This window comes from Amblyomma mixtum, chromosome 7, assembly GCF_055824585.1.
Source record: "Amblyomma mixtum isolate Tamu chromosome 7, ASM5582458v1, whole genome shotgun sequence".
Lineage (NCBI taxonomy): Eukaryota > Metazoa > Arthropoda > Arachnida > Ixodida > Ixodidae > Amblyomma > Amblyomma mixtum.
This window is the reverse complement of record NC_143018.1, coordinates 115492076-115508670: the sequence shown is the minus strand read 5'-3', so window position 1 is coordinate 115508670 and position 16595 is coordinate 115492076. Positions and strand designations below refer to the sequence as shown.

The window sequence follows — 16595 nt, the reverse complement described above, 5'->3', positions numbered from 1 at the left end:
ACCAACTCGCCCCAGACGCCCAACAGTTTGCCCAACGTGCTGAAGAAGCCCGTCAGCTGGCCCGCGTGCACATCGGGCAACAGCAGAGCTCGGATGCGCGCCGTTACAACCTTCGCCACCGACAGGTTGACTACAAACCCGGTGACCAAGTCTGGGTGTGGACTCCTGTTCGTCGCCAAGGCTTGTGTGAGAAACTGCTCTCCCGCTATTTTGGCCCTTACAGAGTGGTACGGCGTGTGAGTGAGGTTAACTATGAAGTGGTTCCAGACGGTGCTGCGCAACCGCGACGCCGACAGCCCGACTCTGACACTGTGCACGTTGTGCGGCTTAAGCCGTACTATACACGGTGACGCAACCGTGCTGATGTTTTCGCGCGCTTCAGTTGCGGCAGTTTGCTTGTTATTTTTTGTTTTTTTTTTGTTTCACCCTTACGTCGACAGCGACAGCGCTCTTTTTTTTTTCTTCATAAGGGGGGAATAATGCCACGTAGTATTGCCAGGTGGCGCATACGAAGTCGGGCGACGACGACGAAGTAGGGCGCGCGCCGTGTGGAGTCTGTCGCTGTTGTTGCCCCAGCTTGCCTGGCCTTCCCTTTCGTGCCTGCTAATAAAGCCCCCCTTCGTCAGCAAGTACGTTACAATACATACATACATACATACATACATACGTACGTACGTACGTACGTACATACATACATACATACATACATACATACATACATACATACATACATACATACATACATACATACATACATACATACATACATACATACATACATACATACATACATACATACATACATACATACATACATACATACATACATACATACATACATACATGCATGCATGCATGCATGCATGCATACATGCATGCATACATACATACATACATACATACATACATACATACATACATACATACATACATACATACATACATACATACATACATACATACATACATACATACATACATACATACATACATACATACATACATACATACATACATACATACATACATACATACATACATACATACATACATACATACATACATACATGCATGCATGCATGCATACATACATACATACATACACTGCCCTGCCGCGGTGGCTCAGTGGGTACAGCGTTCGGCTGCTGACCCGAAAGACGCGGGTTCTATCCCGGCCGCGGCGGCCGAATTTGGATGAAGGAGAATTTCTAGAGGCCTGCGTACTGTGCGATGTCAGTGCATGTTAAAGAACCCCAGGTGGTCGAAATTTCCAGAGCCCTTACTACAGCGTCCCTCATAGCCTGAGTTGCTTTGGGACTTAAACACCAGTAAACCACACACACACACACACGCACGCACGCACGCACACACACACACACACGCGCGCACACACACACACACACACACACACACACACACACACACGCGCGCACACACATGCCACCGCGGTGGCTCAGTGGTTATGGTGCTCGGCTGCTGACTCAAAAGACGCGGGTTCGATCCCGGCCGCGGCGGTTGAATTTCTTTGGGGGAGAAATTCTAGAGGCCCGTGTACTGTGCGTTGTCAGTGCATGTTAAAGAACCCCAGGTGCACGAAATTTCCGAAGCCCTCCACTACGGCGTCTCTCATAGCCTTAGTCGCTTTGGGACGTTAAACCCCATAAAACCAAAACCAAACCATACATACATGCATGCATGAATGCATGCATACGTATATACATATAGCGGAACTTGACTGAGAAATATAAGTATGTTACATTTCATGCGCCCGCAGAAGCGCAAGCGCTTGTGGGTGCGGCACGGCAGTCCCAACAATTCGGGCTTAATACAAAACAGTCGATTTTTAACGGCAATAATAACACAATAAACAGAACAAAACAGTAAAATGCATAGAATGTATGATATTTGAATAACCAATAAATCCTTAATAACGTATAGGGAAAGTAAAGGAAAATTTCTAGGCAATGAATGGAAGAGAATGTTCGCGAACAAGATTGAAATGTAAGAGAAACCTCATCAAATTTTGTCATCATAATTCAGAACCTAATCTTTCAGGCCAGATTTTGCCCCCATGAGCGAATCTCAGTGCAGTTCATCGACCGGTAGTTTGTTAAAATAATAAGAGTTATAAAACTGCCTCGTTCTTTTTCCATAGTTAGCGTAAACTCTGGGAACCTTATAACTCGGTATGTACCTAAGTGAGTGTCATTTCCTGTCTGGGTGTTCGAACTGCTTTGAAAAATAGTTTCGGATAATGACCACTAGCATGTTTATATCCTGGAGAGCAGTAACCCGGGTTTTATTCAAATTTAATTTGCCTATGAACTTCTTGTGAACTGTTCAATACAATATATTTGTGGAGATTTCACATAGTATTCTGCAAACCTTTTTGAATTTAGATGGTTCGCATGGCCCGTACACCGAAATACCGTGCCTAAGGACAGATTCTTGCAAAGCTCTATGTGGAGTCTGATGCCAGTATAACAAGGCGCGAAAAGTCTACTCTCCCAATCTGTCTTATACAATCGGGGAAAGATATATGACACAGGTACTTTCACTGCTAAAATTTACTAAGCTATCCTGAATGTGTCTCTTTCTATAAGGGAGCGTGGCCTTTGACGTGATGGCTATGGCACATGTTCACGACCCGCAGGTTACTTCGCAGGCCATATCGACTGGCGACCTCAGCGTCGGCATTCAGCTACCAGCCAGCTTTTCCATGGTGATGGAAGCGTGGTTATTTTGGCAGATACAGTACTGTATCGCGAAAACATCAAATAATATTAGCGTCAAACGATGCCAACGAAAGCGCTGGTGGGCTACTTCCAAGCAATACAATAAGGGGCTAGAACTACCCCCCCTAACAGTTACGTATCACGGTGAAGCGAATAATTCAGTTCACCTGTAGGCCCGCAATGAAGAGGTAGGAATTGGCGGTGCTTATGGCCACTCCAGAATCGGCCAGCAGAGCGGGCGCGTAGAAGATGATCATGTTGATGCCGGAGAACTGCTGCAGGCAGTGCACGAGCAGAGCAAGGAACACGTGCAGGTGGGGAGTGGGATCGCAGGCGAACACTTCTTCGATATCCTGGCACTCCTCGTTCTCCGGCTGCGCAATGGCATTGCCCCGCAAGCTCTCACTGGCATACACAATAGGAGTGACGGACTCCGGGAGGGCACAAGTTGAAACATTCGCCTTGCTACAGCCCCCCCCCCTCTCTGTCTCTCCATATACCCTCCCACTACGCTTCACCTCCTTACAACGAACTAGGCTCATATCCCGACATCCCCATTGGCAAGCAGAAAAAAAACCCTGGCTGGCCAACATCTATATATGCCTTTGAGATTGCCTATATCTGAAAAAAATACAAATGAGTAAATGCACTTCTTTCCCGCTAGTGACAGGAGCCCAGATATTAAAGTGCCGGTAACGTGAACCAAAGCCGTGCTGAAGCGGAAACACGATGCATGTGAAATATAACAAAAATGCAGAGGGCACCTCAGGCTGCTTACGTGCTGTGAAGGTGAAAGCATTGATGCGTAATCCTGAGCGTTCGACCTCGATTCAGGTTGCGCACTGAGAAATGAAATGAATACACGGCTCTGAACGCTGATTCCAAGAACACCGAATCCACAAGCGTCCATGTGACCCGCTCGGACACTCGGTTAGAATGCCTGGAGTGAGCAGGGTTCCAACCTGAGTAAAGGACGTATGTTACATGTAACAAGAAATCGTATGACACCACCTCCAATGGCGTAGGACGAACGCGTGCGTCACATTCCTGATACGAAATTAGCCGGAAAAATTGATGTCACATTCAGATCAGGCACTGGGCTGTATGTATAGACCAACGACATAATCATTGTCTGATTATTGGTATTCGGCTTGCTGTGTGCGTGCTACGGTCGTTCGATGACATCACGCGTTTTTTGTTGCCATCGCTGGAATTTTCGGTACCATCTACCAGTACGCACACTAACAAACGCCGCCAAGTGTAACGGGACTAGTAGTACTGTCGTAGTAAAAACTGCCGAAAGCTAACATTTTTCTATACGTAAAAGGCTCCCACTAAATTGTCCTGAGATCAATCACTTCTCAAATAAAGATCTTTTTGGCATTGTTTATACCCTGACGTCCATTAACACTCCTGCTCGAATTCAATTTCGTCCTAATTCTTTCTGCCTTTTAATCATCGTTCCACGCCTTTCTTTTTTTCGTGGGAGAAATTATACTTATAGGTAGATGGCGGAAGTACAATAGAACGGGACGGAAAAAATTGTGTAATTTCAGCTTTTACTCACTACATAATGACTTTAATCATTACATACGTTCCTTTCTCTGCTTAGGAAAAAGAGACCATCAGGCGCGGTTTTGGCTAGAAAACATCTGCTCGTAAAAAGCGAACTCATTCTCGCTTTCTCCTTCAAATACTATACGTAATCTGTACCGTTATTGGCTGTCGCATGTGGTTAATAACATTCAAAGGGACGAGTAACCTTGAAAACCAGGTTTCTAAGTTAACCTCAAATGATAGAGACTAGCTAAGCTAGAGCTAACTTATTTTCTGCGCAAGGAGGCAGTAAATTGGCGTTTTATTTTACTACCTTTCAGGCTTAGAGAAGAAAAATTGCCCTTGTAGTTTTGCCAGTTGCTCGCCTTGCAAGAGCTTTCATTGTCGACATATTTGAGTTATGCTTTCGAAAGCGTGCCTAGATTTTCTTCCGCTTCGTTCCCACGCCGAAAGTTTGCAAACGCCAGCCAGCGATACTTGCTTACCTCGCTATATCCCTACGCCCTCGAGAAGCCAAAGACAATTTGGCTCGTTGGATGCTGCCATCAGCGGGAGGAAAGTACGACTAAAGTTTGTTGTTTCAAAGCAAGCCCGAATACACCTCGTATGGCCACTGACAGTCCTCTATAAAATCGGCGTATTGAAATCGTTGAGCGTGGCTCAAATGTTTCAGAACGACAAATGTGACACCCCTATCTTTCACCCTGCATTGTTCTGAGGCAGGATCTATTTTCATCCCCCATGAAACGTCATGTGACTGGCCAGAACCAGACTCTTATGGTATTACGGTACGGAATAAATGGCGATTAGCTAGAGATAACCTCTCATTGGCCGGAAGATAATAACATGAGGTTTGAACAAAACCTGGAAAGTGGCACACAGCTGGTAATGCAGGAAATCAGCGCAATAGCTAGCATGAGATAATTATTGCGCACTCAAAGATGCTGCCCATGCGAGATTCCTTAGAGGATGCCTCCCCCCGTCCTACTCGGCGGCACGGACGTTGTATAACTACAAGCGCAAAGACACTATTTCAGGTTAGCTTTGTTTCATTTCTTTGGTGAGAGGGTTAGTTTACTAGACGCACGAGGCATGGGCTGTGGGCGTGGGTTTGGCTCGTGATGGCAACCAGCATTGGATGGACCCCTGCCGCTGGCCACGGGTTGAGTTGAGGTTCTTCCAAGCTACAGCTGGGGTGCCCGGTTGCGATACTAAATTACAACGACGACAAAGATGCTTTGCCCAAGAATATTTTCTTTACAGCAACCGGTGCAATAGCACAGGATATGTCTCGGATGAGCTATAGAAAAATAGTTCTTCTTCAGACAGTGGTGCCATTATAATACCGGAGCACATGGTATCGAGTTGCTGGCACGGCACCTTAAAACACAGGCATAGGTCTCAGGGTGAGAATAGCCGAAAATCTGCCGACCTTGAACCTGGGTCCGCGAAGCCTGCGCAGCGCATGGATGGCCTCCAGTTTTCGGCCCTTGGGCATCAGCCAGCGGGGAGACTCCACGGCCAAATGACTGGCGATCAGGACAAGGACAGGCCCCGCCAAACTGGCCACGGCCAGCAGGTGCCAATCCAGGAAGCGGCCCAGGAAGAACGAGTACAGGATGCCCGCGGTGATGCTCAGTTGCAGAGCGCCACCCTGAGCAAGAATGTCGGGATGACAGCATGTCCCAAACAAACTGAATTGGGATTGGGATAGAATGAAAACGGCGTGGCTAATCTTCACCAGCCTCATGCTAGTTATATGCACGCAGTCACGTAGCGTAATCAGCGTGTGAATAGGACTTTACTGTGAGGTTAGCCAATGGACGAAACAACAGTGTCTTCTCACATTTGGCTGGCATACACCTTCCATGCTGCAAGCCCGCATCAAAACCCATTTCTGATTTCCTCTTCGCGAATGCCTTCGAAATACTAAAAAATGCAAAGCCTTCTTTGTGCATCTAACCCAGTCATGCCGCAGTGCATCATCCCGACGATTTATTGGAGGCCTTCAGGCCAATAACTATGGAAATCATGATACCACATTCAGTGTTGGAAATTTGAGTGTACCGTTTCGTCTGTCACATACCGTTTGAATATACAGCTGGCAGTTTGGAGTATCTAGTTTCCAAGGAAGAAAATCCTTGGCTTTCCATTCCAGGCGACGTGATTGAATGACTCGTTTCGAAATTACGAGCCTGACTTTCAGAAGCTCTTCCTAAGCTATTTGCTGGAAAGCTGACATTGTGCAGTGAAGCACTGCTGCGCCAATTTTGTGTACTCGCATGAAATGTCGGATTCATTCGGCAAAGCCCATGACATGAGCCATGGTCGGTAGCAAACAGATCAAATTGTGTGGTTAAAATAGAATTAAGCATTCCTTTCAACTCTGCAACACTCTTCGCAAAGGCAAATCTTTAAATAGTTATTTGCGAAATGATCACAAAAGAACAAGAAATAGAGTGGTTTACTTGTTTTAAGGAGATCACTGAGTAAACCAAGCTAGGCTCATTTAAGCGTACGAGCCATCGATAGAACATTCCCTTACGCATTTTTCTCTCCCCGCTTGCTACTAAACAATATGCAATTAATAGGAAAAATGAAGATTTATCATTCGATATCTTCGCTTATTGCAGAAACGCGATGAACTGGAAGCCTGTAAATTCTGACGGGCCACTTGCCACTCCATTTCGAGAATCAGGCTTTTCTGACTCTTTTCCAAAACCGGGAAACCACGGTTCACTGTCTGACGATGGCAGAAAATATACAGTAGGAACAAGGCAAGTGATTCCCCATGTTTTTAATGACGGCAAAAAATATCACACCTCTTCACGTAGAACCTATATTTCTCCGCCTATCGCCTTCACCTACTAATGGATGGCAAACTAAGCATTTCTCTCTCCCCTTATGTGCAATTTTCAGAAACTCGCAAAACTCGTCATCACCACGATCATATCTTAACACCCTACTTCGCGACAACCAACGTTTGAAGCTTTCTTTTTTTCAGAGGATAGTCACCGACTGGAATGCCCCGCCGAAGAGTGCAATATCCGGAGATGTCTTCTTGAAGGCACGTCATGGTGTATTTTAGATAGTGTATACGCATATGCTCCAGTTTCATTTGTCGTGCATATTTCTGTCCCTGTCTGCTGTTGCATTCAAAGATGAATCTTTGTGCCCTCAGCGGAGAGATTAATGCGCAAGAAATCATTAAAACAACAAATGATTTCTTTTTCCAAAATTGAAGCTACTGAAGCGATACACGAGACTCAGCAGGCCACACGTAGAAACCAGATACTTTCATTATCCCATCATATCACCGAATGCTGGCGCCACGTCCGCCACGGCGGAAAAAGCTGTAAGATTCATCACCGGCAGTGCATTCGGCAGGCCGCTCTTACGGGAGATCGAGCGGCGTGCCAGTGCCGTAGAAGTTTTTTCATTATTTTTAGATACCTACAGTGTGCTTAGTTGAAAAAAAATATGAAAGGTATATACTTTTGTAGCAGTGCTCTCTGAACGCATCCGGACATGATTTTGGTATATGGAGCAAGAAAGCACTTATCAGTCGAGAAGAGGTCACTTACACACATGGACACAAGAATGGGTCATTTCAAAAGAAACAGAGGTGCAGTGTCTTATGTCACCAGCAAAGAAACCCAAAAAGCAACGCACTCGCAATGGGCACCGTACCGCGCTTCCCCGACGCCCGGGCACGACGATCTCGGCGATGTACGCGGGCACGCACAGCGAAATGATGCCGGCGGAGAGGCCCGTCAGGAGGCGTCCGAAATAGAGGACCGCCACAGAGCTGGCTGCGAAGATCGCCGCGTAGCCGATCACGTGCACCATGGCGCCCAGGATGAGGGTAAAACGACGACCCATGACCTGGCACGTGATGGCCGACACGCCGGAGCCCAACATGGCCCCGACTGGCAGCAGGCCCCTGAACCTGCAGAGAACTTCTTGTTGGGCTGAAATCGGGCATTTCACTGAAAGGGGACACTGCACTGCACCGTGTGTGTTGCCTCGAGGTGGCAAACTCGCGCAGAAGGCCGCATAGAGGTTCTGTGCGATGATTGTGCGCGTTCAGGAGTTTCCTGACCTTGAGAAACAGAAAAACAAACTGCCGACGATTACGCTACTTCCTAAGGCGAAATTTGAGCGCAGCTCATCAGCTGTTCAAGCTTTTCGATAGACTGAGGCAAAGAATTCGAGAAAGACATCTATGTACAACGACAGACAACTTGTTCTTTTTCACACACTTTCCGACTTGAAGAAACACTCCACTAACAGTTCTTGATTGTTATGAAGGAAGCGTCGAGGTCGAAGGAATAGTTGGATATATGCTCGACTTGCTGCGCCAATGCCGGGTTCTCAAAGACGAGGTTTAAACAAGTATTTCGCGAGGTTGTCACAGCCGTAGGAGGCGTTACGACCGAGACGAAAGGGATGTTCTCCCGCATAAGTGGTGAGAAATTCCTTTTTGTCTTTATATGTACAATAAAGTCCCCACCCATCCTGCCACGCTGGCAGGCGGTGGTTGATAGTTGATCGCGAAAGTTCGCTCACCATTGTCAGCGCTAGCGCATGCAGCGCACATCTCTCTCTCATCACCTTACGTAACTATAAACGCGATTCAGGTGTCCGCTGACCCAGGGATAAAGCTATGCGCACTTCCTTTCCTTAAAATGATCGGATGTTTAAACGTTGTCAACGCCAACGCCAATGAACACAATGAACGCCGACGGCCTATGGCATCACCACCGCCTTTCTGGCACAACGTTGTCAATGCCTGCAGCCTACATCTCTCTTTCATCACCCCACGTACCTACAAGCGCGATTCAGGCGTCCACTGACCCAGGGGGCCAGTTATCCGCACTTCCTTTCCTTAAGATGGCACGACGTTGTCATGCCAACGCATGCAGCGCCCATGTGTCACTACAGCCAAGAAGCTTAAAGCACGATTGAGGCGTCCACTTTTCCAAGAGGGCAGTTATGTTCCCATGCTTTGCTTTTCAGGCTCCCGCTCCATTGCTTTCGCAGCTTAAAGTGCGGGTTAGGTGCCCACTGCTGGTTACAGCGAACAACGGTGACGGCGACGCCCCGAAACGCAAAAACAGGCGCCAAAGAGCTGCGGTCTGAAAAAAAAAAGACGCTTGTGGAGCCTATTTGAGCGAAGAATTTAAAAAGGCCCCAAATCATCCTGTGCACCAAATTAGTTGGAGATGCAAGTACAGAAGACATATATCATTGAAGCGTCTCCTGTCCAATAAGCTTGGTCCGCACGCGCTGTAAGCTCGAAAGAGCCTGCGTGGATGAAATACTGCTCTAAGCGCTTATCTGCCCATAAAAGCTGACAGATTCATCCCAAGTCCTCTGCTTTGGAAGTGTTTGTTCACTTTGCGCCAGTGTCGAGTTGCGCACCCAGAACTGTGGTGTAAGAGCGAGGGACAGAGCAGAAATAAAACCTTTCACTTGTAATCTCAATTTCACAATAATTATCATTAGTTAATTTTGCGCAATGAACAAAGTAGTGAGTTACATTGCATCGCTGCATACCGTTTGCATACGAAAGTATAGATTTAGGGCTGATTAATTGCAAAGGTTCCAACAAAAAGAGAAGAAAAGATGAAGGCCGGAGGAGCGAGAAACTACCAAATGATTTATAATCGATAAAGAAGGCTCATAACCACCGCGAACTATATACAGCATAAAAAAGAGTTATGAATCATTGTATACAGGTCTTTTGCCTCACGAGTCGGGGGTGAGAAGAGTCGCTCCCGTCTACATTTCAGGTAATAAAAATTCCCCTTTGAATTATTGTCTCATCTCACTAACCAGAGCGCCATGCAAAATCAGGAGACATGTCATACACTCATAAATCACGGTACTAGCAACTACTAAGGCTAGTCGTGTAAGGGTAGTAAGGCTAGTCATGTTGACAAAAAACAGCTAAGAGGAGAAAATGGCATTTGAAGTGCGCTCGCCAGCCATTCACAGGTTGTCGCAGAGGCCTCGGAAAACGAGAAATGCAGGCGCTCCAAGGGGAGTGCACACCAGTAATATCAGTGTGTCGGAGAGATCGCCATCTTTGGAGGAGACCAAGATGGCGACCATCTGGCATGCGGTTGCATGAAGCGAAGGGCGCGATGTGCAGCCGCAGTTTGCTCCGAAGTCTCCATTTCAGCGTTCCGGAGGCGTCATATATATCATTTTTTTATAGCTAGAAGTTGAATGAGAGTAGTAGACATTGTAAATGGACATTGTACAGTATATTTAATATTTCATTTCTTAAAATCAAACTTTTCTCATTTTTTCATCATTTAAAGACCCGCGTCTCTCCTTAAGGGAAGAGGTAAGGATTCCCAGAAGGCATACAATCGAAGGTGCATATGCCGTCAATTCGAATCATTATCGCAAACTAGCTTCCAACTTGAGCTGCACAGGTAAGCCATATGCAAGGAGAAATCGTAGACACCAACGGGTACATTTTACTACAAACGCTTGCTCACAAAACTAGTGCCGTGTTGAGGTCATCCATTCGGGATATACATGGACGTAAGTACGTGAATGCTATTGTCTCAAATGGTGGTGCTTGGCTTTCTGCGTGCGTCCTACGCCGCTTATTGAGGCCAGGTTATTTTAGGGACGTTAGCTCTAACTCAACACGTTTGTAGACTTCGTGGGGTCTGCTGCCACCCTGAGATCACTGCGCCATCTGTGGCAGCAACTAGAAAGCAGCAAATCTGGCATTGAGACTTGTAGCGCTCCCTGCAATAGCATTGTAGAAACAACAACCTGCTGCGTGCCAATGGTGCAGACATGGTCCAATATGGTGGATAGAGGTGGAACTATGTGAGTATGACGTCGCAGGACGAAATGGCAAAGTAGCCTAATCTACCGAAGAGCTAACGCTCGTTACTTAGATGTCTTGCAGACGGTTAGGGCATTTTTTTCTTGCTATCCCTGGAATTTTCTTGTACCAACTGCGAACACACACACACGCGCGCGCGCACGCGCGCGCGCACACACACACACACACACACACACACACACACACACACACACACACACACACACACACACACACACACACACACACACACACGCGCACACACGCGCACGCACACGCACGCACGCGCGCGCGCACACACACACACACACACACACACACACACACACACACACACACACACACACACACGTCTCTGGCTTTTCATCTAATGAGGCTAGTAATGTTTTCGCATTAATAACGTTTTCGTTCTTTGAACATAAGTAATGGCAATAATGCACCTAATTTGCATCGTGATCGCTGTTATTACTACTCTGTGCTCAACGTAAGCTCCGAGCATTAGGTAGCAGTAACATGATGAAGAGAAAATAGACAGGTAAACTGTATTTTCTCTGCTCAGAAGCGTTGTACCATATACAGATTGTGCCAATACAGGAATTAAGAAAGTTATTGTGATGTTAGCAGTTTGAAGAACGATGTGAACAAAATTCATGCTTGGTGCACTAAGTGGGGCATGCATTTGAGCAGTGATAAATGTAAACTTGTGTCATTCACCCGCAAACGCTGTCCTGTGAGACCAGTCCAGAAATTGGACGGACTTCTTGAAAAGGTAAAAAAATTGCAAATATCTCATGCCCTATTTTTCAGAAAAATTAACTGGGAACTGGCTTATTTAGTACTTAACCTTAATGTCATCTCGTATGCTAAACCTCACTAGACGTAATTTTCATAAAGCCCCACAGAAAGTAACGGAACTACTTTACACCACAAATGTTCGCCCGGTACTCGAATACGCTTGCACGGTATGGGTCCCTAAAAGCTCTAATCTTATAGAAAAGCTTGAATTCGTCCAAAACAGCGCTGAAAGATTTCTTTCTTACAGTTATAACTTCCGTCGCAGTATTACATTCGTTAAAAAGAACCTTGGTAGAAAAGCAGTCGCACACTGCCGTCTAACTGCAAAATTAGTATTTTTTTCCCGAATTTAGTCTGATCTCACAGGAATAAAAAAGAACTTGCAAATTTTCGCTCCCCACTTAATCTCTAAAAGATGTGGTCACGAGGTGAAAGTTCTTGAAATTAGCTGCCGTACTGATGTCTACAGTAATTCTTTTTTTCCGCACTCTTCCACCCACTGGAATAGGCTTCCCAAGAGCATTGGTGAATGTAGAACGCGTTCAGAGCTTCCGTCTTTATTGTCATGCAGTCTGCCGCAGATTACTATCATCCTGCTTACTTCATATCTGTTGGCTGGCATTGCGCTTCATACGACAGTGCACCCTTTACATTTCTGTTTTGGGAATTTCGCACCCCGGTGCTGTGAAGACTGTTTGTCGTCGAGATGACTTATCGCGGTTACGTATTATGTTACTTTGCTTTTACCAACTATGCTTAGCTGTTCTAAGTTTTTGTCACATGTTCATTTCACTCCAATTGCCCCCTCCCCCCCTCTCTAGCAATAATGCCCTTGAGATGCTGCAGGTACTTATATATATATATATATATATATATATATATATATATATATAAATAAAAAATAAAAATTGCCATAGTATATAACACTGTCGGAAGAGTTGGGCCTCGGAAGTGAAAGACAGCGAGTGGTTAGAAGGCATATGTTATATCGTATATCGGGTAAAAACCACATTCTGATCACTGTTGCCGACAGCATACTTCTCCCAAAAACCTGCACTGTTTACAGGCTCAGAAAAGTTAGAAAAAATACTACATGCCTACTCCATCGTCAGCCAGCCCTGGACCAACGGTAACAGCACCTAATATTCAGAAACGGCCCTCGACTGGCTCACCCCTGCCAGTTTAGCTAATTAAGTGCGACGATTTTCGCTCTACAATTAATATGCTGACCCGCGTGAATTATTTCTGTGCCCTCTTCTTAACTCAAGCCAGCCATATTGCGAGTCACATTCTTCCATAAGTAGGTGGGCTTAAGGCGCATGCCACCAAGCCAAGCGCTTCTCGCATTGTTCTCGTGAGTCTCAGATTTTTGCGTGCGTTATTCTGCCCGCTGTGCCATTCATCATATGCACTTCGCATCGGCTATTCCTCGCACCTCAGCACTACCTTACAGGTGCTTGACTTAAGAAATAGTGGCTACCCGCCTTAATGCACAAGCGCTTGCCGGTCAAGCACAGCTACGAAACGCAAGCAGGTTTAATAGCGGTATCATTCCGAAACAGGCGCCAGCATTATCTTAACTTCAGTGTGAACGAAATGCAGAGCAGGCAACATAGGCGCAGCGATTGCGGAGGCAAATGGCGATGCTCACCAGAAGGAGTCTGCCACAGAGCGGAAAACGTCGGCCGCCTCCCCCGTGGTGGCAGCGATGCTGTCAGCAGCTGGGGACGTGTAGCCCAGACTCGTTCCCATGCAGAAAGATCCTGACCAGGCGCTCACCAGCGTCCACAGGAATGACGCTGGGGAGTCTGGGTGCAATAGTTTGCCAATGACATGCATCTTCTTGAAGACTGCACTTCTAACGCAGTGGTGCTATGGACAAGCTTCTTCTTTGCCTCGTGCAGTAGCACGCACATGGCGAGCGTTAGTTTCTTCTTCCTGTAATAATGAAGCACGCGCTGTTTTTTTTTCCAAAGAGCTCAGCAAAGATTTCTGGTAAAAAAATCAGAAGAGTGGAATATTTATTTTTCTTTCAGCAAGCGCTCTATTATATATCTACCATTGGTCTTGATGTACATGATCGGCATTCTGGTTTAACTGGGAGCGGCAGATGATGTTTTTCAAAATTATTTCGGTAGGTAAGCGAGGAACCTCCCCCATAACTGAAATGGGCAAGCTTTGAAGAAAATTGTAGTAATGTTAGCGCATTTGTTGCTAGTACTCTTTCTTGGACATTCGAACATATTTTCCTCACTGCGTAGACCCCAGCTGTCGACAGGAAGATTGTACGGTCATTCCTTAACTAGAATCTTTGCACCGGGTGGTAACTAGGGTTTTTATTTTACTAATATTACCGTATTTGATACTAGCACTCTTTCTTGAACATTCGCACGTCTTTTTCTTGTTGCGTAGACCCCAGTTGTCGACAGGAAGGCTTTCCGGTCATCCCTTAACTAGAATGTGTGTACTGGGTAGTAACTAGAGTCTTTACTTCTCTCCTGCCATAGCGCAGCAACTACACCCTACATGAACCTTGGTGAGATTTGGGAGCTAATTATTGTGTTTTCGTGCTGATGACATTGACAGCTGCATTGTTTGTTTAACTAAAATCGAAGCTTCTCCCACGTGCGGAAATGCCGTTTTATGTCTTGTCATCACCACCGAACCAGGAAATATTCATATAAACTTGTTAGAGTGCATTAATGACCACATTGTTGTGCACTACAAGTATGGCTTAGAAATCCAAAAGCCTGAATTGCAAAATCAGGGTCTATACTGTTATACGCAAGTAAATTAGACCTCTTCTTGCGCAAACTTTCATCATTTTCTGTAGAATTCCAAAGCACAACTTTCTACCGCGACAGTACGGAAGTTTTCTGGGTAGTACTCGAGAAGGTAATTGAACTCAAAGATAAATTTATCCCAAAAGTCAGCATCACCTCATCGGCGAAAAATGCATAGTTCCCATCCAATTTAAAGAGCGTTGTGTTTTATGGCACATAGGCAACTAAGGCGATCATGCGCCAACAGAAGGTACACAGGAAAAAATATTTTTCTGAATTTGATAGAAGTTTGAAATATTATCTTTCCTGTAGAGGGTCTAAAACGTTAGTACTACCTAGTGATGACTAAGAAAAGAAACTTTAGAACTGGCTGTTTCTAAAAGGCGTGGGCCAACCACAGCAGCTACCCTTGGCATGGAAAGTATCTCAAGGCTCCCAAGGAACCAAATAACGGCCTAAGCTTTCTTCTCAATACCGGGACTGTGGCTAAGATCTACCAAAAATTAGCAAAAAAGTTGTTCAGAAGTTATTCTCGACCAATACTGCTTCTCATCAATATATAAAAATGCATGACATGCAAACAATTTCCATATCATATATAACACTACTGAATTAAATAGAATGTATTCGCTATAAAAGTGAATAAATCATTTTTTCTTAGTTTTTCAAGTGTTCACAGCAGAATAAAACGTGGCTACCACAAAAGTTCATATCCGAATTCTTCGCACCCATGTTTGTCTTGTTGTGTTAGCAGGAAGTTTTGCGTCAGGTGTGCGTGGCCTATTCGGAGACGGTAGAGAATCAATATTTTGAAACGTTCCCGTGAACGTTCCTGTTGCACGCATCACTTCCATCTACCTCAAACCGGCTTTACCAAGTGCACTTTCTAATTTACTTTGTTGTTCCATGACGCTACCCGCCGTGGTGGCTCAGTAGTTACAGCATTCGGCTGCTGATCCGAAATACGCTGGTTCGGTCCCGACCGCGGTGGTCGAATTTCGATGGAGGCGGAATTCTAGAAGCCCGTGTACTGTGCGATATCAGTGCACGTTAAAGAGCCCCAGGTGGCCGAAACTTTACAATATAGGGCGTGGTACTTAGAATACACCCCTGCACTACCCCATTCTCCTGAAGGAAATATTTGGAAAGTGTTGAATCTAATCACATACGAACTGAATGGTCAGACAGGAAATCTTTCAAGCAGTTCAGCATCCTCTACGGGCATCTAGGACTGCTAGGCCTCGGAGAATCCTAATCTTCTACGTAATCTCGAGAGCCTTTTTCAGGTCAGAAAAGACTATCAGACAGTGCTGCTTGTGTATGAATGCTTCTCGTAGAGTGTTTTCAAGGTGGACGAGATGCTCAGTTTTTTAGCGTTCTTTTTTAAATCCACATTGTTGTATGTCAAGAAGTTCACGGCATTCAAGGATAGACTCTGGGCTTATATTGAATACAGTCTCGAAAGATTTGGCGAGGCAACTTGTGAGTGCTATCGGTCTGTAGCTACCAGCAGAGGGTGGTTGCTTCCTAGGCTTCACGAATGGCACAATAATGGTTCTTTTTAAGCTCTTTTATTAAGGCGAAAGCCTTTAATGCCTCATCGTTGTCGACAGAAGGTTGTCAGCAGGATTCTCAGCAGAGGTGTCACAGCTTTGACGGGTGTCCACCGAGATAAGTGAACCAGTTACTGCGTAATTTCTTTTCCTCAAATATAATTTTCATTTTCTTCATTACGGCGCCTCTTTCTCTTTTTTCTTTCACTCTCACTTCCTCCATTCCTGTACCGTGCGGTTCAGGTGTCCACCGAGAGGACAGACAATTAATGCGCCATTTCTTTTCCTTAATTACCGATACATTGATTGGCTGAACCTA

The 16595-nt window shown here is 45.5% G+C and overlaps 2 protein-coding genes across 2 annotated transcripts in view; both read right to left on the bottom strand.

Annotated features, from left to right (window-relative positions):
* LOC149337279 (facilitated trehalose transporter Tret1-like) overlaps positions 1-16595 on the bottom strand; it is an 80688-nt gene that overhangs the window by 17333 nt on the left and 46760 nt on the right. The window contains exons 2-3 of the mRNA XM_089554371.1: positions 5725-5946; positions 2903-3109 (exon numbers count right to left, since the gene is read on the bottom strand). Of these exons, the coding sequence (XP_089410497.1) occupies positions 2903-3109; positions 5725-5946 (429 nt within the window). The remainder of the gene's footprint in view (positions 1-2902; positions 3110-5724; positions 5947-16595) is intronic.
* On the bottom strand, positions 7029-13779 carry LOC149337280 (uncharacterized). The gene is made up of 3 exons (XM_089553640.1): positions 13592-13779; positions 7978-8241; positions 7029-7035 (listed from the first exon to the last, which is right to left on the bottom strand). The coding sequence occupies exons 1-3, from the start codon at positions 13777-13779 to the stop codon at positions 7029-7031; spliced, it is 459 nt and encodes a 152-aa protein (XP_089409766.1).

Coding starts and splice junctions, on each gene's coding strand:
- LOC149337280 (XM_089553640.1), bottom strand. CDS start 13,779: ATGCATGTCATTGGCAAACTATTGCACCCAGACTCCCCAGCGTCATTC. Junction 8,242..13,591: donor TCTGTGGCAGACTCCTTCTG/GTGAGCATCGCC, acceptor AGTTCTCTGCAG/GTTCAGGGGCCTGCTGCCAG.